We start from the raw sequence: 24430 nt of genomic DNA, 5'->3' as shown, positions 1-24430 counted from the left end.
AGGGGAAATACCCAATAGTTAAGTCCTTAAAGAAAATTAATTCTGTAAAGAGAGGTCTTTAGAAAAAATCAGTCCTATGTTAGAAGGTTGCCAGGATTATGGAGAAAAACACAGCAAAGGAGGGGGACAGAAATGGAAAGGGTGGGGTGGGGTTGCAATTTTAAATGAGATGGTCAGGGAAGGACTTCCTAAGAAGGTGACTTGCTTTGAAGGAGGTAAAAGAGGAGTCACCTGGTACCAAGAGGAGTGAAGGTCTATAAAGCGGGAACAGCCAAGTGCAAAGCACGTTAGTAGCTTGCCTGACACTCTGAAGTTTTTACCTGAAACTGAAGGTATTTGAGCAAGGGGCAGAAAATGAGAAGTAATGTCAGAGAGGTGATCAGCATTCAGGGCCCTTTAAAGGATGATGGCTTTTATTCTGAGGTAGATGTGGGGAGGGTACTGAGACTATGCCCGAACAGTGACATATTCACGTCCTTGGCTTGTTTAACAAGTGGCTTTTGTCCTAAAACAGGCTAGTTGGGGAACAGCTCAATCAGCTCAGAGCACCTGAGTGCTGGGGAATGGCAGATCTCAAGCAAAATGGAATGGGGATCCTACAGGGGCATTATACTTCAACAAGCTGATACCACGGGGCATTTAAAGGTGTTAGGTCAAGAAAATAATTATGGTAAGTTTTAAGTGTTTATCAAAATAGTCTCTGAAAGACTAAGGTTATCTTTTTATTTTTTTGAGACAGGGTCTCTGTCGCCCAAGTTGGAGTGCAGTGGTGTGATCTTGGCTCACTGCAACGTCTGCCTCCCACGTTCGAGCGATTCTCCTGCCTCAGCCTTCTAAGTAGCTGGGACTACAGGTGCCCACCACGATGCCTGGCTAATTTTCAAGTGTGTTTTTTGTTTTTGTTTTTGTTTTTTTTTTAAGTAGAAATGGGATTTCACCATGTTGGCCAGGCTGGTCTTGAACTCCTGATCTTGTGACCCACCCATCTCAGCCTTCCAAAGTGATGAGATTACAGGCCTGAGTCACTCCCACCCCCAGCCATGGAATTAACAGTTTCTATACAGTTTTCGATTAAATCTAGATTTGGCTTGGTTGAATACAGGAATACATAACAGAACCAAAAAGGACTTGGTAAACATACACTTTACTAATATATGGTTTGGAGCTTAGTCTCCATTGCCCCTGCTAAGTATAGAACACCATTTCAGCACTAGGACAGAGGGCTGAATCACATCACAAAGTACAAAGTACTAAACAGGGACATGGGTTCTAGCCCCAACTCTACTATCAACTGTAGGCCCTGCCTTGTGGGGTCTGTTTCTTTACCTACGAAGACAAACAGTTGAACCACACGATCTCCAAAATCTCCACTCTATTTCTAAAGGCCCTATCAGCTCTAAAAATCTAGTATTTAATATTTAATAATAATGGCAAGTACTCTGAGAACAGAGGAATTAAGGGGAAATATCCAAGATTAAGGGTAAGTCCTTAAAGGAAATTAATTCTGTAAGGCAGCGTTTTTAGGTACAGAAGTATTCTAGAGAATACCATACGAAACCACCAACATGATAAAATACCATAAAGAGCCACAAAACAAACCCTCTGACTCTTCCAGAGTAGGTAGAAACAGTTTATAACCTTGCCTTTGAGAAATGAACAAAACCAGACCAACTCTACCAAAAAACTTTCTACTTTCTAAACTAAAATGATCTCTTCCTACACCAGGCCTTTTTTTTTTTTTTTTGGAGACAAGGTCTCACTTTGTCACCCAGGCTAGAGTGCAGTGGCCCAGTACCAGCTCACTGCAACCTCCGCCTCTTGGGTTCAAGCGATTCTCCTGCTTCAGCCTCCCAAGCAGCTGGGATTACCACAACCAGCTAATTTTTGTATTTTTCAGTAGAGATGTGGTTTCACCATGTTGGCCAGGATGGTCTTGAACTCCTGACCTAAAGCGATGCACCCACCTCAGCCTCCAAAAATGCCGGGAATTATAGACATGAGCCACTGTACCCAGCCCCCAGGCTTTTTTAATTGTTAGAAAAATATCCAAAGCAAATACATGGAAAAGAGCATATCTCCTTGACATTTGTTCTTAGTCAAGCTGTGGGCAGTGTTTCTGGCAAAGCCATTTACATTCTGCATAATGATGCCAACAATGGAACTCCTGGATAAGAAGGGGGAAGACAAAGAAGAGGCCAGAAATTCGGAGAAGGAATGTTCTCAGGACTGTGTGTTGGCCCTGGCATGTTCTCCTTCCTTTTGGCAACGCTATCATCACACTAATATGTCTGCAGCAAGAGAATTTTCCCAACACTTGTTTCCATTAGACCAGGAACTGTTTTCAAGATATTTTAAGAGAACATATTTTGAAAACTGCTTTTATGGCAACATGATAAGTAGAAATAGCAGGTTATTTTTAATCTACATGATTTAAGATTTTATTCACTACCAGACATTTCTTTTTCTTTTTTTGAGACCTAGTCTTGCTCTGTGGCCCAGGCTGGAGTATAGTGGCATGATCTCAGCTCACAGCAACCTCTGCCTCCTGGATTCAGGCAATTTTCCTGCCTCAGCCTCCCGAGTAGCTGGGACTACAAGCGTGTGCCACCACGCCTGGCTAATTTTTTGTATTTTTAGTGGAGACAGGGTTTCACCGGGTTGGCCAGGATGGTCTCATCTCCTGACCTCATGATCCGCCCACCTCGGCCTCCCAAAGTGCTGGGCTTACAGGCATGAGCCACTGTGCCCAGCCACTACGAGACATTTCCTAATGACATATTTCAGTGATTTGACCAGATAAAAATCAGAACTCCTTTAATTTTTTTGGACAATTATTTTCTGGCATAGTTCTAGCACTTGTTAAAGGGGGTGGGGAGGATTGGACAACAGGAATAAATGTCCAGCTAAAAAGCTTGCCATCTCTGTCCTGCATCTTTTAGCAGAAGGAAATTAGGTGATTTATAATTCTGGAGAAGGAATCCAAATTACACTTAGTTGATGTAAACTATTATTATGTATCTTAAAAAATAAAAAACACAGATTACAACAGAAAAATATGGCTTGCTTTTTTTTGCTTGCTCTACTCCAATACTCAACTGCTCTAGAATAACAAATCTCATGACCCACAGGCTAATAGGCAGCAAACATAAATAACATCATGCCAAGTCATGCTGAAACCGGTTTTTATTTCAGCCACTGTGTCTAGTCCCAGGAAGGGCTCCGTATAGAGTTGTATACACTTCTGAGTAACTTCTGACATTGGGGTCAATATGTAAATAAATGAGGCCAAACCTCATCTATTTTCCACCTTTGTTCCCTTTATTTGAGAGGATATTAATGATCCGATTTGTGGATAGATGAAATACCTTCGGCCAATCACCAGAAATTTCACCTAGAATTTTCTTGACAAAATGAGAGGTTAGACAAATGACTTGTGAATCAAGGTAAATCCACCCTATGGTAAACAGGTGAAAAACACCAACGGCCAAAACAGCAGCTACATCCCAGGGATAAAATGAGCCTAGCTAGGCTAAGGTGGCTCAGACAGCTATGACTGATGCAATTTCATTATAACCTTATGAATTCCTGTGAGAAAACAGTAAGTGAATACATTAAGTCATTCTGATCATCTATCTTCAGAACAACTGCCCACATAAAGCAGACTATTCACAACCAAACTAATTAATTCTATTTTTTGAGTAGGTATAATTGTTTAAAATATTCTTATTAAAGACTGAAATTTCATCTTCTCTTGCAGTATCTCAGACTATTAAATTTTTTTAAGGGTAATAACATGGATCTCTGTTTCTAGCACACAGGCTGACCAGAGTTGGGGTGTTCCAATTGAGTAAGGCATTGAGGTGTGCCAGCAACACTAGTGACGGCCGATGGCCAGCTGTGTGCAGGAGTGCACAGTCTGACAGATTTTCATCTTACCTCAGACAGCCAGGCCCTGCCTGAGGGACCCTGTGCCTGGGCAAAAGTCTCTTCAGAGAACTGAGCCTTCCTACTCAGGGGTGATGGACCTGGGCTTGTCTCTTCTTGGGTGAGGAACCAGGCAAGGAGCTCTCTCCCAATGCCCTGTGTCATGGGAACTACGGAACTGATCCTGTGTGTTCAGATCTAAACTCAACAAAGAGTCCTCTTCTGTTTCTTCCTTTCTCTCTGATAATATGGAGTCTGAGGAATGAGCTAAATGGATAAGAAAAGAAAAGGCGAAGTGTTATCCTTCAACAGCATAATCCTTCTACCAACCTAGTGGATGACCAAAACCTTTGGCCTACTTTCTATAGTTTTATTGTTAAAAGACTAACTTCTGTCTTGTTTTCATAGTTTATCTTTCAATCTCTTGGTCATTCATATAACCACACTGTTGGGATCAGGCAGTATTTATTTTCGTGGTCAGAGATAATACAGTACAGACACATTGGACTTGAACTCACAAAACCCAAGTTCAATTCTCTACCACTCTTCAGAGTTGTAGTTAAAAGATCGGCCTCCAAAAGATAAACGTTTGAGGTAACAGCTATCCCAATTACCCTGATTTGATCATTACGTATTGCATACATGTACCAAAATAGCACATGTACCCCAAATGTTTGTGTAACTCATGTAATAATACATTTTTTAAAAAAGGACCAGGCTCCAGTCAGAATGCCTAAATGCCACTGTGTGAGCCTCTGGGGCAATTTACTTCATCGCTTTGCCTTTCCGTTCCCTTATTCCTAAAACTAGGTTAAATAATGGTATCTACACATCAGTGGACCATCATGAGGATTAAACGAGTTTAATATATGTAAAACATCTGAACAGTTACTGGCATACAGTAAGCATGCAGTAATGTTAGAATTAGCTTAATATGTTTAATGAATAAGTAATTTCTTCTTACTGTCCTCATCCTAAAACTCCTAGTATCTATCCTATGTGTCCATCTGTTAATGCTCTTGGAAATGTGAAGAACATGAGAAGATATTATGATTCAGAGAGATGTTTGTTGTAACTCCATCACACTGGAAATGAAAAATACACTTATATTTTTAAATTATATATATATATATGTGTATATATATTTTTTAAGACAGGGTTTCACAACATGTTGGTCAGGCTGGTCTTGAACTCCCGACCTCAGGTGATCCGCCTGCCTTGGCCTCCAAAGTGCTTGGATTACAGGCATGAGCCACCGCGCCCAGCTATTTTTAATATTTTACTATTTCTGTGACATAGCCCCAGGACGTCCTGAGGACATGTGCCCCATATTTATTACTAAAATGACCATCCCCTCTTGATGTACAAGCAAAAGATTAAAAAAAAAAAAAAATCCTGACTGCATTTGGTATAGTTAAAAAACATGCATATACATACTGAACTGGAAGCCAGAAGCCAGACTCTGCAACTAGTTAGTAGTCATACATCTCAGCTTCATTTTCTTCCATTCTTATTCATTTTTATTATTATTTTTTGAGCCAGAGTCTTGCTCTGTCCCAGGCTGGAGTGCAGTGATGTGATCTTGGCTCATTGCAACCTCTGCCTCTTGGGTTCAAGTGATTCCCCTGCCTCAGTCTCCCGAGTAACTGGGACTATAGGCACCCACCATCATGCCCCGCTAATTTTCTGTATTTTTAGTAGAGATGGGGTTTCACCATGTTAGTCAGGATGGTCTTGATCTCCTGACCTCATGATCTGCTTGCCTCAGCCTCTCAAAGTGCTGGCATTACCGGTGAGCCACGGCGCGGGGCTATTTTCTTCCATTCTTAAAATCAGGCAAACTGGATATCATAATCTCTAAACTTCCACCTAACAACACAGTTTTCACCAACACCAGTAATATAAGAAAATCTCAAACTGTGACCAGGTTTTTAAAAAGAACTAAGACATTGCTTTTGTTTTCAAAAGAATTTCAGTTTAAAGAAAAGGAAGCCAAAAATACTTGTTTTCATTATCATACCAAATCCTAAATGGAAAGAAATAGATTTAATGCCAAAAAGATGTCAGAATAACCAGCTCAAAGGCTAGAGGTCACCCACTACAAAGTAGGAACCAACCTAGGCAGCAAGTTTGATGGAAGTTTTAAATAGCAAATGGAAAGATTACAAAACAATGAGCAGTCAAAGGCAGAATTAAAACTGGCATAAGTCAACTTCAAAAAAGAAATGGACAAGTCCTGTGATAGTAACAGGCACATGCAAAAGCAGGCTTATCCTTAGAGGTGGCAGCCTGGGGAACAGGGTGGGAAAGCTAATGTACTATTTTTACGCTGGCTAATAGCAAGATGAAGGTAAGTGAATTTAGACATTACAGTCTGCTCATAGCAGGTTTCATAGTAAAAGGGCCCATTTGACCACTGGCTCTTCTCACTGAGAACTTCAGCACCTGGGTGGTCCTCAAGTCACTCTCTGCTCCAACCCCTGTCATTTTTTATGACAATACAGACCATACTTCTGACGCCCAGGTCTCTGTTTCTTAAGTTTCTCCTCGATGACCTCTCTTCTATTCCATTCCACTTCATGCCCCCCAGGACATATCTTGACCTCTGTCATTCCCTCCACAATCACATATTTACCTCCACAATCACAAATTCCGACATTGCCTATCCTACCAATCCCCCATCCTTGCCAAAAGCTTCCCACTCCAGGAATCATTCATTCTTTCCTCTGTTAATTCTAATCCACAGATTCTCCCATTTTCTTCCCACCTACCAGCCCTCTAATCTTCACCAGCTTCTTACTCAGCTTAAGATTTAAGAGTCATCACCAACCTCATTCTCAAGCAATCCTCTGCAAATCCTCTGTCCTCTCCCCTCCAAAATGCCCATCTAGCAAATCTACCAGAGGAAGCATCATTCACATTTGCTCAATCTTGACTTGAGGGTACCACTAGGTAGGCATTCATTCATTTACACAAATATTCTTCTGCAGAACAGGCAATGTGTCAGGCCCTGAGTAGTTACTATTTGAGAGGATGGAGATGGTGGTAGTAAAACAGAGACAGGGGCTGCCTTCATGAAGTTCACATCTACTAAGCTGACAAGGAGGAGAGACATAAGTAAAGAAATCTATACCAATTTATCTAAACATGCTCAACAGCCTTTCATGGACTCAGCATCACCTACAATCTTCCCTTCTCCTTTCTCTGGTGGCTCGCCCCTGCAATCTCCCACGACTGTTACATTTTACCATGATTCCGCAAATCTCCTACTTTTTTTCCCCCTCCCTTTATTCCCCTAACTTCTCCTCAAGTTCTTTTATTAAATGGCCTTGTCCCTTTTCTTTGAGAAGATAAAAGCCAACTGCCAGGACCCCTTAATTTTCCATGAAAATTTCCAAACTCCTCCCAGCACACACACTCTTTCTCCTGCCTCAACAGCTTGTACAAATATTCCCCCTCTTCTGAAACACCAGGCCTCTGGGTTCTGATTCTGCTCCCTCCTTCCTTCTTTTTTTTTTTTTTTTTAAAAAAAAAAAATAAAGACGGGGTTTCACCATGTTGGTCAGGCTTTTCTTGAACTCCCGACCTCAGGTGATCTGCTCACCTCGGCCTCCCAGAGTGCTGGGATTACAGGCGTGAGCCACTGTGCCCAGCCCCCTCCTTCCTTCTTAATGGTGGTGCTCCTGTGACTCTCTTCCCAACTCCAGCATCACCAAACTCTCCCTCTTCGAAACATCTCCCTACAATAAGCACTTTAAAATCATTCCGAATCTTCCATTTAAAAATTAAAAACAGGTCAGGCATGGTGGCTCACACCTGTTGTCTCATCACATTGGGAGGCCAAGACGGGCAGATTGCTTAAGTCCAGGAGTTCAAGACCAGCCTGGGCAACATAGTGAAACCCATTTCTACAAAAAAAAATGCACAAAAGAATTAGCCAGGTATGGTGGCGCATGCCTGTAGTCCAAGAGGTCCAGGCTGCAGTGAGCCAAGATTATGCCACAGCAGTCCAGCCTGGACAAAAGAGATCCTGCCTTAAAAAACAAACAAACATCAAAAACAATGAGTTCATGTCCTTTGTAGGGACATGGATGAACCTGGAAACCATCATTCTCAGCAAACTGACACAAGAGCAGAAAATCAAACACCACATGTTATCACTCATAGGCAGGTGTTGAACAATGAAAACACATGGACACAGGGAGGGGAGCACTACACACTGGGGGGGTCTGTTGGGGAGAAATAGGGGAGGGACAGCAGGGGGTGGGGAGTTGGGGAGAGATAGCATGGGGAGAAATGCCAGATATAGGTGAAGGGGAGGAAGGCAGCAAATCACACTGCTACATGTGTACCTATGCAACAATCTTGCATGTTCTCCACATGTACCCCAAAACCTAAAATGCAATTAAAAAACAAAACAAAACAAAACAAAAAAAACAAACGAACAACAGACTATCCCTTTATCTTCCACCCCTATTTGGTTTTCCTTAATGGAGCCAAATTTCTTCAGAGCAGTGTAGGTCTAGATCAAAGTTTCTTGACCTTGGCAGCAGTGTGTGTCCAGATCAAAGTTTCTTGACCTTGGCAGCCTTGTCTAAGCCACCAGCATTTCTGGTTACAAAAGCTTTTATAACTGTGCTTCTATCCCATCACTGTCTCTTGCCCCACAGAGTAGAGTGATCATTAAAAAACAAAATCAGGCGGAGTGCAGTGGCTCACGCCTGTAATCCCAGCACTTTGGGAGGCCAAGACGGGAGGATTATGAGGTCAAGAGATTGAGACCATCCTGGCCAACATGGTGAAACCCTGTCTCTACTAAAAGTACAAATATTAGCTGGGTGTGGTAGCACGTGCCTGTTACTCAAGAGGTGGACGCAGAAGAATCCAGGAGGCAGAGCTTAGAGTGAGCTGAGATCTCGCCACTGCAGTCCAGCCCACGTGACAGGACGAGACTCAGTCTCAAAAAAAAAAAAAAAAAAAAAAACCCAAAAAACAAAATCAGACCTTTCTCTCCCCTACTGAAAATGTTTGTGATCTATTACATTTAAAATGAAAGTTGAGCCTTTAATCTGGCCTACAAAGCGGTCTGTGACCTCAACCCTACCTGCCACTTGGCCCCTGTGTCACACACCTCACTTTTTACCCAGTTTTCCAGGCTGGGGCCTTTGTACTCAAAATTTCTTCTGCCTGGAAAGCTCTTACCCATGATCTTAGAGGATCAGGGCTTGCTTCTTTTTTCCTTTTAATCTTTTTAAGTCTCAGCTTAAATTTGCTTTGTCAGACCCTTCCTGAACATCTGATCCAAGGTAGCTATTCTATCCATTAATTCGCTGCATAAAGCTATCAGAAGTTTTAAATTTTGATTTATTTTCTCACTCCAAAAGAACATAAAGTATCAAGAGAGCAATTTATTCACTTCTGTATCTATAGCACCCAGAATAATGCCCACCATGCAGTAGGTATCCAATAAATTTGTGAGAACTTGATTAGAAGAAATGATACAGGCCATAGCCAAAGCCTCAGCTGCCAGACATAATTTTTAAATGTATTCTGAAAAATGTCATTTTCAGAACACCAGTAAAAAAAGCTTTTGACAATGGCTTATATTCTCATAGCATTATCTCTCTCTATATATATATAAAAAAAAATAACAAAACTTTCCTTACTAGAAACTCATTTCTCTCTACCGGAATTCAAAAGATCATTGGCCGGGAACACTGGCTCACGCCTGTAGTCCCAGTACTTTGGCAGGTCGAGGCGGGCAAATCACCTGCGGTCAGGAGTTCGAGACCAGCCTGGCCAACACAGTGAAACCCCATCTCTACTAAAAATACAAAAGTTAGCCAGGTGTGGTAACACCTACCTATAATCCTAGCTACTCGGGAGGCTGAGGCAGGAGGGCACTTAAACCTGGGAGGCAGAGGTTGCAGTAAGCCAAGATTGTGCCATTGCATTCCAGCCTAGGCGACAGAGCAAGACTCCATCTCAAAAAAAAAAAAAGATATAGATCACTACAGAGTAGCAATTATGTAGCTGTTTGGGAAGACTGTATTTTTTTTTTTTTTGAGACAGAGTTTCGCTCTTGTTACCCAGGCTGGAGTGCAATGGCACGATCTTGGTTCACCGCAACCTCCGCCTCCCGGGTTCAGGCAATTCTCCTGCCTCAGCCTCCTGAGTAGCTGGGACTACAGGCACGTGCCACCATGCCCAGCTAATTTTTTGTATTTTTAGTAGAGACAGGGTTTCACCATGTTGACCAGGATGGTCTCGATCTCTTGACCTCGTGATCCACCCGCCTCGGCCTCCCAAAGTGCTGGGATTACAGGCTTGAGCCACCGCGCCCGGCCGGGAAGACTGTATTTTCAACATGTAAAACATAATCTGGCCGGGCACGGTGGCTCATGCCTGTAATCCCAGCACTTTGAGAGGCCAAGGCAGGGGGATCATGAGGTCAGGAGTTCAAGAGCAGCCTGGCCAATATTTGGTGAAACCCTGTAAATACAAAAATTAGTCAGGCGTGGTAACGGATGCCTGTAGTCCCAGCTACTCGGGAGGCTGAGGCAGAAGAAGAATCGCTTAAACGCAGGAGTCAGAGGTTCAAATGAACCAAGATCATGCCACTGCATTCCAGCCTGGGTGACGTTGTGAGACTCCATCTCAAAAAACAAAAAAACAAAAAAAATATTTCTTGCAGAAGCCTATTTCTTCCTTACTCTCTCTCTTCTAAATTGAGGTGCTGACTCACACCTCTCCTAAAAAACAATGGAACCATGCCATTAAAGCACATGTAGTATTTTATTTACATTCCTCCTCTCTCCTAACCAGTAAAGATCTTCTACAGCCTTCCTTGTGTCCAGCAGGATGTCAAGTACCTGGAGTTTTAATACACTGGTCAATATCAAACACACAGAATCCATTTAATTCTACTATCTCATTTTAGAAAAGGAAACAACAGTTCAGCTGAGTATCTCTCTCATGGTGAAGGAGATGCAGGGCCACAACTTCTGTTCTGATAACCAGTCCACTGACCAATCACACTCTCCTAACTCTACATAGTAACATCCAGCAGCACTGCTAAGCACTGTAGGAACTAATGTTTCCGAATGAAAAAGATAAAAGTCTGAATTTTCAAGTAAATCAGAAAAAGATTCAAACGTGATTCATTTCAAAGCAGTCTTTCTGGAAAACTATGCAAATATTTCAGTGGTGTTATAGTTGATTAAAGGAGTTTTATAATTACTCGTTCAAAGTGCCTAGAGGGCCAGTTTTATACCCCAATTGATATTACTCAGTTTTTCCACTCATCTTATTCTTTGGGCTTAAATGACTGTTAGCCATTTCAAAAATTCACATCCAGCTTCAAAGCATCAAGATTTGCCATCATTTATGATATTCAAACAGAAAGTGTTTGAAACAATAATGGGATTGTAAGAGTAAGTTCATAACCTTCCAAGGTGGCTACTTATATTCCTTTTCTTCCCAAAAAGTAACTATGCCACTATTTAGGGAAAAAAAAAAAAACAAAAACAAAAAACCCACTCATGTATAGATGGAAACTTTTTTTTAAAGGGACATCTCATGCAATCATGTAACTACTGAGAGCCCTCTAAAACTGTATTTGGAGAGTGTCCCAAAGATGAGCATGTCAAATTATACTGAATATATAAATATTCAGAGAGAAATGTTTTAAAGAGCATACACCAGGATGTAAATAACAACACTCTTTAAGGGATAAGATTATAAGACATTTTGATTTTTCTTTACTTTGGCTTACAGATTTTCTTATATTACTCCAGTGGATATGGGTCATTAATATAATTAAAATATACATCCACATAAAAACACACAAAATAGAACAAAGTACACATAGATGTTACAAAATTCCAAGATCCAAGCATTAAAGATGTTTGATCTAAATCTGCACAGCTTATTATTTAAAAGCTCAAAATTTGGCTCAGGAAGAATAGTACACCTACCCAGATACAACAGGGGCAAGATTTAAAAAGAATGTTGAGATTGGGTTTATCTTACCTCCTCACCCTTTTGTATAATTTTACAACTATCTACACACCTCAAAAAGGAATCCTTGCCTTTTCTATGTGAGCCACAACCTTTCAGAATGTTTAAAGCACATCTCAACAGTAATTACATTGTTGACGACCTGAAAATAGGTCACCCCACACAACTGATTGAAACTCTCTTATGCAACCTTCCTCTGGAGGAAACAAGAACAGCTTGTACAAATATTTCAGCTAAATCTACTTCCCTAAGAGAAGATGATACACATTTGTAGGCATTATCAAGTCCTGAAAGCACACAGAAAGGGAAAAGAAAAAAATTATGAAGAAGTTAAATTAGCTTAGTCATTTGTTCCAACCAATTTCATATTGCATCATTAATTTAAGAAAGCATGGAGGCTTTTTGTGTCATTAGTTAATAAAGAGGCAATGCCTGACTCAGTTTAGACATTATTACTTAGAAAGTTATGTTGAGATAATCATGCTACCTAGAAAAATACATTAAGATAAGGTCTGAGAAATGACAACATTTCTACAGGATGTGAAAATTGTATTTCTGTAAGTTTACTGTTAGTTTCAACAAACTCTATTGTTTTCCTTTTTTTTTTTTTTTTTTTTTTTTTGAGACGGAGTCTCGCTCTGTCACCAGGCTGGAGTGCAGAGGCGTTTTCTCGGCTCACTGTAATATCTGCCTGGGTTCAAGCAATTCTCCTGCCTCAGCCTCCCGAGTAGCTGGGAGGCGCCTGCTACCATGCCCAGCTAATTTTTGTATTTTTAGTAGAGATGGGGTTTCATCATGTTGGCCAGAATGGTGATCTACCTGCCCTGGCCTCCCAAAGTGCTGGGATTACAGGTGTGAGCCACTGCATCCGGCCTATTGTTTCCTTTGTGACTAGGAATGTGGGGTTAGCAAAACTACATTTAGCATGCCAATTTCCAAACTTTAGGTAAATAGGCATTTATTAAATGTATCTGAATTTATATAATTTGGACTTATATAAAGGCTTTAAAGTCATATCACTAAACAACACAGGAGTTTTAAATGGCTGAATAGAAAGAAATACCCTAAAGCTAGAAGATGAATAAACTAGGGACAGGGAACCACAACACAACAGAAAAGCCCTCTCAAAAGGAGAGGATGTACATTACAGGTGGGCATGTTTCTACACCTATACAGGTGCTAAGTCAGATGTGTTCGGGGGTTGTCTCAAAGATGTAACACCTCACAGCTCCAGTCCCACTTTACCATTCACAATGCTGAAACTTAGAGGCCCCTGTATAGCAAGAAAGAAATATCTGATTCAATTACCTGTAAAGGATCTTCTTCAGTACTGGGTTTAGAAAACTCTTCTAAAGGACCTCAAGGAAATTACCAATTTATTCTTCAAATGAATACCGACTTCCCCAGCCCAAGAAGAAACTATAGATGCAGTATTTTTATAGAATAAAACTCTGACATACACAAAATAGCTAGATGTTGGAGGAGAGGCTGCCCTTTTTAAGTGGGACCTAGTTGGTGATGATCCCAACTTTTCTGCACCATTTGCCCTGCAAAGAAATGGGGGAGCCTAGAATTAAACCACAAAGCTCAGAATATTTTGGTCCACCTCTTTTAAGAAGATCTTTTTGTTAGGAGTGGGGGTGTAGTGGGGAGTGGTCTAGACTCCAGGAGATTGGGCATTAGTTCTTTTTCCTTTTTTTTTTTTTTTAAGATGGGGTTTCACCATGATGGCCAGGCTGGTCTTGAACTCCTGATCTCAGGTGATCCACCCACCTGGGCCTCCCAAAGTGCCAGGATTACAGGCGTGAGCCACCATGCCTGGCCTGGGCATTAGTTCTTAAGACAGCCACAGCAGTAGCAAAATGTTTAAACTCTGGCAATTCTGAACATGACCTTCAGAATGCTCAATATATTACAATTGTTTTGTTCTTAAAATTGGTCAATATTTTATCATAAAGACATGTATAAAGTGAAGCAAAAAAAAAAAAGTTGGCTTGAAGTTAACTAAATAACTACCATTCTACAATCTCCAAATATTTAAAGGTATCAACCTTCAATTAGATAGATCTGTCACTGAGTGCCCTGCTGGGGACTGGGGGTGACAAGTAAATAACATGCCCCATTAAGGTGAAGAAAAAGTACCTCTTCGTACAACTCCAATGAGGTTTCTATTCTTTTTTCTGCTGTTTAGAGGGCTAAGAAGACTGGGGATGGGGAGACTGCAAGGGTCATTTAATTGTGAGGTACCCAGAGTTGGAGTGAACAAAAAAGCAAAGTAGGATCTAGGGAGGATTTCTGAATATGATAGTATTAGAACATTCATTCTTATGGTATGGCATTCAAAATTAGACTTAAGATATGTTTATTATTTTCCCACTATCAGCTTGAAGAGCAGTGGGGCCTTAAGGCTTGTTAAATCTGACACTGAAAGACAAAAATCTAAAGTAATGGTCACTATAATTATGCAAAGGGTATATTTAAATATCTTCTAACACACTATAGAAGTTCCCCCCAAAAGTCATTGATTAATTAACCAAAGCCAAAAAGGGAAAAATTCAATTAAGTAGCCATTTCTGGAATTAATTATCTCCCATGAAATGAAGAATTTTTTTTCCTCTTAGATTTCAAAACTCTCTAAGGAGAGAAACCAAGTAGTCACATACCTATAGATGGAGATTTGAAAGGGTATTTATCAGGTAGGTCCACTCTAACTTTCCATACTCCGCCTTCATATGGTGCTGAAATAAAAGTAAAAATATTCATCACAACTGCATCTCCAAATTAGAAAATAAACCTAAGTGTAAATTAAACATTATCCCCTCATCTTCTGAAAACCTTCCAAATTAATTCCTTCAAGAGTCAGGTACCTGTAACAATCAGTAGGTGCACCATGTTCAGATTAAGATACTTTTCTTGGAAAGATCCAGAGTTAAAAAATAAGCAGATTCATTCTCTTTTGTAATTTACATGATTCTTCAAAATGACTAAACACTATTCAATTATTTGGTAAGTAACAGCCACGTTACTTTCTCTCCTATCTTAATAAACCCCATGCCCATCCTCCCTCCAAAGCCAAAAAAACAAAACAACAAAAACCATTTTCTGGAAACCACTCACGTGGCCATCCATAACAAAACCCACAATTTACAACTCATGTCTAGTACTGTCACATAGAGATAGAGAAAGCTACAGTCGGCCCTCTATATCTGCAGGTTCCACATCCCTGGATTCAACCAACCACAGATCAAAAATATTCATGAAAAAAATTCCAAACAATAGTAAATAACAATACAATTTAAAAAATACAAAAAAGGCCGGGTGCGGTGGCTCATGCCTGTAATCCCAACACTTTGGGAGGCTGAGGTGAGTGGATCACCTGAGGTCAGAAGTTTGAGAACAGACTGGTGAAACCCTGTCTCTATTAAAACACAAAATGAGCTGGGAGTGATAGCCGACGACTGTACTCGGAGGCTGAGGCAGAAGAACTGCTTGAATCTGGGAGGCGGAGGTTGCAATAAGTGGTGATCACACCACTGCACTCCAGCCTGTTCGACAGAGTGAGATTCCATTGTTTAAAAAAAAAAATGCAGTATAACAACTATTTACATAATATTTCCATTGTGTTAGGGATTACAAGCAATCTAGAGATGATTTTTAAAGGACATGGGAGGATGTGTGTAGGTTACATGCAAATTCTATGCCATTTTATATAGGGATTTGAGCATCTGTGGATTTTGGTATGGGGTGGTCCTGAAACCAATCCCTTGCAGAGACCAAGGGATGACTGTATATAAAGTAATTGTGATAGGAGAAAGATTGCCTCGCTGGTTCTGCAGTCCAACTAAACTTGCTTTTCAGAAACTACGGATGCTACCATCTGTCTTTGATGTTCTGTTAAGAAATAGAGAAAAAGACTGTAATAGAAGAACACATACCAACACATGTACTTACTTCCTTGTGGTCCATAAAACTTCACTACAAATTCATTGAGTCCTCCCAGGATCGTAACCTCATGTTTACTCTCAATGCTAAGGTGGACAGTAAAGGAAATTACAAGGCTTTACAGTACCTGGCAGAATTATGAATAACATCCCCAGGATGCGCCACTTAAAGTGCTACCAAAATTTGGTATGACATTGATAAAATATACATAATAATTCTGGTAGTTTAGGAGGCAATACATACTCTTGTGAGAAGAATATGTATGAGCTTTGGATTGAGAGACTGCCGTTCAAATCCCAACACTGCCATTTACTGAGTAAGCCCAGCCAAAATAATGTCAGTTTACTCCCTGAGTCTTTGTTTTCTCTTTGCAAATTGGGAAAACAGCATATCATAGGATTTTTATGAGGATTAGACAGGTTAAACATGTTAAATGTGTACGACTGCATTTTTGTCTACATACATGAAAAACAGGCCAGGCACGGTGGCTCATGCCTGTAATCCCAACACTTTGGAAGGCCAAGGCAGATGGATCACCTGAGGTCAGGAGTTCAAGACCAGCCTGGCCACTATAGTGAAACCCCATCTCTACTAAAAAATACAAAAATTACCCAGGCATGGTAGCGCATGCCTGTAGTCCCAGCTACTCCGGAGGCTGTGGCAGAAGAATTGCTTGAACTCAGGGGGCAGGGGTTGCAGTGAGCTGAGATTTATGCCATTGAACTCCAGCCTGGGCAACAAGACCGAAACTCGGTCTCAAAAAAAATAAAAAAGGCAAATCCAGTTAAAATAAAATTAAACATAAATAATATAGCCCTTAAGGAAAATAGACATCTAAAACACTTCTATATTATAAAAGACAAAGGACAAACTAGGAAGGAAAAAACACTGTGGATTTTTAAAACAAATTATTACAAAGCAGTAAGAAAAAAATACAAACACCACAACAAAGAAAAGGCCAGAATATCCAAGTCAAGTAAACCGAAATGGGTAAAACTGAAGTATAAAAAAGTTTGACTCATTAAAGAAATTTAAAAATGGTATTTTCTCACTGTAAGCAATGAAAACAGTGAAAGAGCTGGATAAAAATCTAGCGTTCACTGGAGTATGAATTAGTACTTCTGAGGACAAATCCAGCACTACCTTCCAAAACTTAAAATGAATTTACTCTTTTATTCAAATTTCACTTCTACGAAGTTATTTTTTTTAAATAGCCAGACACTGCTGGTGGGAGTGTGATATGGTTTCACCCACTCTGAAAAACTGTTGGCAGTACTAAACCTGCACATATGCATACCCTATGCCTGTCAGTGCTACTCCCAGAGATATGACCAATACATATGGATAGTCACATTCACCGAAGCCCATGTTTAAGGATGTTCAAAGCACTATTTGTAACATCCAAAAATTATAGACAATCCAAATATTTATCAACAGCATAAAGAATAAGCTGTAGTATAGTCACCCAAAAGAAAATCACAAAGCATTAAAAAAGAAAAAAGAGGCTGGGCATGGTGCCTCATGCCTGTAATCCCAGCACTTTGGGAGGCCAAGATGGGTAGATCACTTGAGGTCAAGTGTTTGAGACCAGCCTGGCCAACAGGGTTTCCAGACATAGAAACCCTGTCTCTACTAAAAATACAGAAATGTGAGTGTGGTGGTGGGTGCCTGTAGTCCTAGCTATTCGGGAGGCTGAAACAGGAGAATCACTTGAATCCAGAAGGCAGAGATTGTAGTGAGCTGAGATTTTACCACTGCACTCCAGCCTGGGCAACAGAGTGAGACTCCATGTCAAAAAAATATAAGTTAAAAAAAAAAAGAATTTATATACGTATTTGTATGCATTTTACAGATTTCAGCACTGAACTACAAAAATAATTTGTCTACAAAAATTAGCCGAGTGTGGTAGTGTGCACCTATAATCCAGCAACTTGGGGGGCTGAAGCAGGAGAATCGCTTGAACACAGGAGGCAGAGGTTGCAGCAAGCCGAGACTGCGCCACTGCACTCCAGCCTGGGTGACAAAGTGTGACTCTGTCTCAAAAAAATAAAGACAATTTCTGTACTTTTTGTTTGTATATATCTTATTCTTTAATAAAAAGTTTACAAAAATAAGTGTTTCTGATAAATCTGTATATATGTTTACTGGAATATTTGAAGTTTAAAAATGTAAACAGTGTAAACATTTATCAATAAGAAACTGGTTAAATGAATTACTGTTACTATTTTCTTTTTTTTTTTTTTTGAGATGGGGTCTCACTCTGTCATTCAGGCTAGAGTGCAGTATAGTAGCATGATCATGATCACAGCTCACTGCAGTCTCCACCTCCCAGGGAGTGATCCTCCCACCTCTACTTCCCCCTAGCTGGGACTACAGTGGGCACCACCACACCTAGCTAATATGTTTAGTTTTTGTAGAGAGCGCGTCTGTGTTGCCCACGCTGGTCTTGAACTCCTGGGCTCAAGTGATCCTCCCACCTCGGCTTCCTAGAGTGCTGGGATTATAGGTGTGAGCCACCGTGCCTAGCCAGATGACTTATAAACCATTTATACAATAGGTGGCTGGCTACACTGGCTCATGGCTATAATCCCAGCACTTTGGAAGGCCTAAGGCAGGAAGACTGTTTGAGCCCAGGAGTTTGAAGCTGCAGTGGGCTATGATTGTGCCACTCTATTCCAGCCTGAGAGATGGAGTGAGAACCTCTGTAAAACACACACACACACACACACACACACACACACACACACACACCCCCACCCACCCCCATATGCAGTAGGCTATTATTAATATCTATCAATGCCCTCTTCCCAGTCAGAGCTCCACTAATGTATGTGTCTGTTCAACTTAGGGTATCCAGAAGAAGTCAACTGAATTAAGTTGTACAAAGATATTCCAGTCCTTAAAACGAATAAACTGACAAAGATAAAGAATGGAGTAGTACAGAATATTAGAGTTTAACAAAAGAAGTCTTAAACAAATTTTATAATACAAAAATCCATAAATGCAGCATTCTCCATCGATCAGAACTAATTTGCAATGAATGACACTGATCTATAACTATTACTTTTAATCATGTCACTTCTGGGAAAACGGAAGGTATCTTTTCTATCCTTTACCTGGATGCAATAAAACAAGGTTTCTTCCATTTTTTGGTTTGGAATTTAGTCCATACTTACATCTCTTTTATAAATAAGATTCTCCAAGCCTTCTCTTTCCCATGATCTCCAGTACAACCTACATGCCAGATACAATGGGCCTGTCTTTAATCACACATCACATCATAAATTAAAGAGTTCTCATAGTCTACCTCATGTGAAAACCCAAACGCAAACGGAACTAAACTTTCAAAACTTTTAACCAAATGGTAAAATAAGAAGCTGTGCTAACTTCATGCTGCCTTGGAATGGTACAACCACAAAATGATATAGAAAAAAGAAATAGAGTTAAAGGAAAACATTGCATTAAAAATAAGCCATTCCATCACCACTGAATGAATGACTTGCCACAAAAATATATATAATAATTACTTCACTGCTGTTACCATGTGTATTTATGGTAGAGACCACGAGTTTCTTTCTCCTCTGCTGCAAAGTCAAGGGCAAGGAAGGCAATAAGAAGACAGGTTAAAATGACAAAAATAGTTATCTATTTCTGGGTGTGCTGGTCAGGCTGGGAGACTGGTGGGACTCACTAGAAGGTGCCTCATTACTTTCTCTGTTTCAAAGCTTAAAAATATGAAATACCCTTCAGACACTGTTCTGGTAAAAACTCATTAAATAAAACCATAAATCACATTTTATATTCACCTTTTTTGATCTTATTCACAAATACTGCTTTATATCCACTTAGCATTTCACTATTAAGGGGTATCACCATTTTGTGTAGAATAACGATTAACGGTTCTAAGAACCTAAGTCCATTTCACATTTAAAGTGCAAGCCAACCACATTATTTTCCCTGAAAGGCATTACTGATTACACAATCTAATATTTAAAGGCAAATGCCAAACTGTCAAGAGATAAATGACATTCTTGGCAAAATGTGTCTATCAGGGTTTTACAAGTGATTTTTATATAGTTCTGAAATTTTCCAGAAAGGGAGCCAAAAGCAAAGTTTGTGCCATAGGATTGACAACAACAGGTCAAGGACCAAGGATTCAGGGACCATTGTATCTAAATTTACTGGTAACAAGTTCATAAAAGGGTGCCCTCCCTGAGCTGTGTGGAAGAAAACAAGGCCCTGGCATGAAGAACGTGCTTCTGTGCAGAGGGCAGAAGCAAGCTGTGTGGATTTCTCTCTGTGTTCAGACCCAGCTGTTTCCTACTCTCCTGGAGATGAATCACACTAGAAAAGCTGAAGAAACTTGGCAACTTTCACTATCTGGTTTTTCTTTTGTTAAAAAAAAAATGTCTGTTAATCCATTAATATGTATCACAAAAATAGTGCTTTTGGGGGATATGTTTATAAGGAATCCTTCTCTTTCAGAGACATAAATGGAAATATTTACTAATAAAAATGTATCTAAGATTGGCTAATAAATAATCCAGTGTGGGTAGGAGAGGTAGAGAAGAAATAGTAGTGGCCTGGTAATGTTAATGATTGAATCCCATGTTAATGATTGAGTCTTAGTGGCACATGGTGATTTGTTACACTGTTTGCTATTTTTGTTTTATATTTTAAGTTTTCCGTAATAAAATAAAAGTTCTTTGAAAACCTAATAACATAGTTATCATCAAAAGTTTAGCTTTGTAGAGGCATAAAGGGTTAGAAGAACTTAGCTACTAGACAGACCTCTCAAGCTTTTTTTTTTTTTTTTTGAGAAGTCTCGCTCTGTCACCCAGGCTGGAGTGCAGTGGCGTGATCTTGGCTCACCGCTCACCGCAACCTCTGCCTTCCAGGTTCAAGTGATTCTCTTGCCTCAGCCTCCTGGGCAGCTGGGATTACAGGTGCACGCCACTACGCCCAGCTAATTTTTATACTTTTAGTAGAGACAGGGTTTTACCATGTGGGTCAGGCTCTAACTCCCGACCTTGTGATCCACCTGCCTCAGCCTCCCAAAGTGCTGGGATTACAGGCGTGAGCCACTGTGCCCGTCCTCTCTTAACATTTATGAAACAATCTAAGTTTTCCTGAAGTATAACAGTTTGAAGGAGACAAAAAAGTTTCTGAGGTGTAACAGTTTGAAGAAGACCAAAAAAAAGCAAGTGATTCAGTATTTAAGAAAACAAAGACTGGCCGGGTGTGGTGGCTCATGCCTGTAATTCTAGCACTTTGGGAGGTCGAGATGGGCAGATCACCTGAGGTCAGGAGTTCGAGACGAGCCTGACCAACATGGAGAAACCCCATCTCTACTAAAAATAAACCCCATTTCCCCTAAAAATACAAAATTAGCCAGGCATGGTGGTACATGCCTATAATCCCAGCTACTGGGGAGGCTGAAGCAAGAGAATCGCTTGAACCTGGGAGGCAGAGTTGCGGTGAGCCAAGATTGCACCATCGCACTCCAGCCTGGACAACAAGAGTGAAACTCCATCTCAAAAAAAAAAAAAAAAAAAAAAAAAAAGAAAGAAAAAGAAAAAAAAGACTTTACATTGAAAGAGAAGTATAATCTGCCAAGGCAGTAAATCAATAGCTAATATTCTGAAGGAAACAAGTTTAAGTGGCTTCATAAGGATGTCTATGAAAAATTCAATCACATGGAAGAAAGACAAGCATGTGTCTGTACATCCATGGCAAACAGCCTCCGGGCAACATCCTAACTAAAGATATGCTCTTAAACTATAAGGAAAAATGGTCATGTCCAATAGAAAGGCTCCTGGTTGAAATAAGAGCTGAAAAAAAATTTAAGGTTTTTAACGTTCTTCAAATGAAGAGGGGGAAACTTTTTATTTAACTGAATGGCAGAAATAAAAGTTATTCAGAAAATAAGCATAACTTGGGAAAAGACTGCTAAGTAAAGAGAAAAAAAAGAAAAGTGACACAGAGAAAAGACTATGGGGGGGGTGGGCTTCTATCAATGATGAAATCTGTATGTACTGTATAAAGAATTAGGGACCTTTTCGGTGGCTCACGCCTGTCATCCTAGCACTTTAGGAAGCCAAGGTGGGAGGACTGTTTGAGCCCAGGAGTTTAAGATCAGCCTGGGCAACATAGCAAGACCTTATCTTTACAAGTAACTTTAAAAAATTTGCCAGGAATGGTAGCTTGCTCAAATCTGTAGTCCCAGCTACTTGGGAGGCTGAGGTGGGAACTGCTTGAGTCTGGGAAGTCTAGGCCACAGTGAGCTGTGACTGGACTATTGCATTCCAGCCTGGGCAATATAGCAAGATCCCCATCTCAAAAGAAAAAAAAAAAAAAAAAAAAAGAAATAGGGGGGGGGAAAAAAAAAAAAAAGAATTAGGGCATATTTGTATTCATTTATCTCAACCTGGGAGGCAATACTATGTCAAGGGCAATCAACGAAACAACATACATGTGTCATTATCTTCTAAGCTCAAGCAGTTTTACTCCCTGTATGCCCTGTAAAACTATTTTTAAGAATACGAACCTATTAAAAACTGAGTTATGAAGAATATAGTCTAGATCTGTTAGATCCACAAAAGATCAAAGAGGCTTTATTTCTAATCAGAGTTGGTTTCCTAAATATTCTATACACCTTTCATATAAGCATCATAAGGCAAACTAAGTATTTTGTTTTGTTTTGTTCTGTTTCAGAGGCAGAGTCTTGCTCTGTTGCTCAGGCTAGAGTACAATGGTGTGATCTCGGCTCCCTGCAACCTCTACCTCCCAAGTTCAAGTGATTTTCCTGCCTCAGCCTCCTTAGCTGGGATTACAAGTGTGGACCACCATTCCCAGGTAATTTTTACATTTTTGATAGAGACAGGGCTTCAGCATATTGGCCAGGCTGGTCTTGGCCTCAAGTGATCTACCCACCTCGGCCTTCTGAAGTGCTAGGATTACAGGCATGAGCCACCGCACCCAGCATAAAAGCTACTCTTAAACAGGGACAGCCTTCAAGAAGTTTGAAGTCTAGCAAGGGAACACGAGATCTGTTGATTAGGAAGTGCAGAAAGAGTTTGCATAAAGTACTACTACAGCTCAGGGTAGGAGCGATTTCTTCTAACCTGGAGGGAGGGATAGGGACGGTCTGCTATGGAAGGTAAGGATTTACAGAATGTCTTAAGCAGAGTGTGATTTGGACACGCTGAGGTGGGAGAAGGAATTTAATGCAAAGGTTTAGTATACGACTGGTCCACAAAATTGAGAACAATACATATTTATTTTGATGAGTGGACCAAGGGAATACTAGAAAGTAGGCCAAGACCAGATTATGGAGGGCTCCGAAGTATGGATTTATCTGGCAAACAGGGAAACAGTATTCCATGCACAGTGCATCTATGTATGCTTTACAAAGATAACCCACTGTGGTGTGTAGGACTGGCTGAAAGTGGGAATAAACAGTGTTAAAGCAAAACAGCAGAAAAGAAATATTCAAGGCCTCAACTAAGATAATAGCTACAGGAATGATGGGAGATTAAACGGGGCCCTCACAGGCCTTCACAGCTGAATAGACCTGGCAGAGCCAGTAGAAAGCTCCGACATTGCTACAATGTCTAATTTTCATGAGAAACCAAAAAACTCGATCTCCAAATCAATCTTCTAATTTCTACATCAATCTCTAAATTTCTAAGTGTAAACAAAGCATATATGATCCAATGTCTCCCTCTCAGTGAGGCTTTCTGGGTCATCCTATTTACAACCACATACTCCCGACATGCCCACCATGCAATATACCACATATTTTACTTTTACCTCCTACTGCAGTGCAAGCTCCATAAAGGCAGGAATTGTTTACTTTGTTCAGACAAGAGTACCAGCAAGCAGTAGACACTCAATATAAAATGAACATGAGGCCAGGTGCAGCGTCTCACACCTATAATCCCAACACTTTGGGAAGCAAGGGTGGAAGGATCGCTTGAGGTCAGAAGTCTTGAGACCAGCCTGGGCAACATAACAAAACCCAGTCTCTACAAAAATAAAATTTTTAAAAATTAGCCAGGCATGGTGGCACACGTTTATAGTCCTAGCTAATCGGGAGGCTGATGGGAGGATCGCATGAGCCCAGGAGTTAAGTCAGAAACCAGCGTTGGCAACACAGTGAGACCCCCATCTCTACAAAAAAATACCAAAAAAATAAGCTGGGCAGGGTGGTACGAGCCTGTAGTCCCAGCTACTTTGGAGGCTGAGGCAGGAGGATTACTGGAGCCCAGGAGTTTGAGGTTGCAGTAAGCTATGATGGCACCACTAAGCTCCAGCCTGGGTGACACAGATAGACTCTGCTGCTTAAAAACAAATAAATTTAAATCAATTTTAAAATAATATGAACACTGGAATGAAGTTGTCAGTCTGAGACCTTAATACAATTTTTGCCTCTCTGACAGGTGAGGTGATACTATACATATATAGATACACACATATACACACACACTAAATGTATTATATATATATATACTATATATTTATATATACTTATATATATATTTAT

General features: G+C 40.3%; 1 protein-coding gene across 3 annotated transcripts in view; it reads right to left on the bottom strand.

The window, feature by feature from the left end:
• UBE2H (ubiquitin conjugating enzyme E2 H) overlaps positions 1-24430 on the bottom strand; it is a 132670-nt gene that overhangs the window by 33517 nt on the left and 74723 nt on the right. For 2 of the 3 annotated variants that reach the window (XM_032275988.1, XM_032275987.1), the window contains exons 2-3: positions 15895-15971; positions 14607-14681 (exon numbers count right to left, since the gene is read on the bottom strand). In XM_032275988.1, coding sequence (XP_032131879.1) covers positions 14607-14681; positions 15895-15971 — 152 coding nt within the window. Of the gene's footprint in view, positions 1-14606; positions 14682-15894; positions 15972-19061; positions 19504-24430 lie in introns of those variants that run through there. The other variant, XM_032275989.1, reaches the window with a different exon arrangement.

This window comes from Sapajus apella, unplaced genomic scaffold, assembly GCF_009761245.1.
Source record: "Sapajus apella isolate SASKATOON/1434 unplaced genomic scaffold, GSC_monkey_1.0 scaffold7, whole genome shotgun sequence".
Lineage (NCBI taxonomy): Eukaryota > Metazoa > Chordata > Mammalia > Primates > Cebidae > Sapajus > Sapajus apella.
This window is presented reverse-complemented; position numbering and strand designations above follow the sequence as displayed.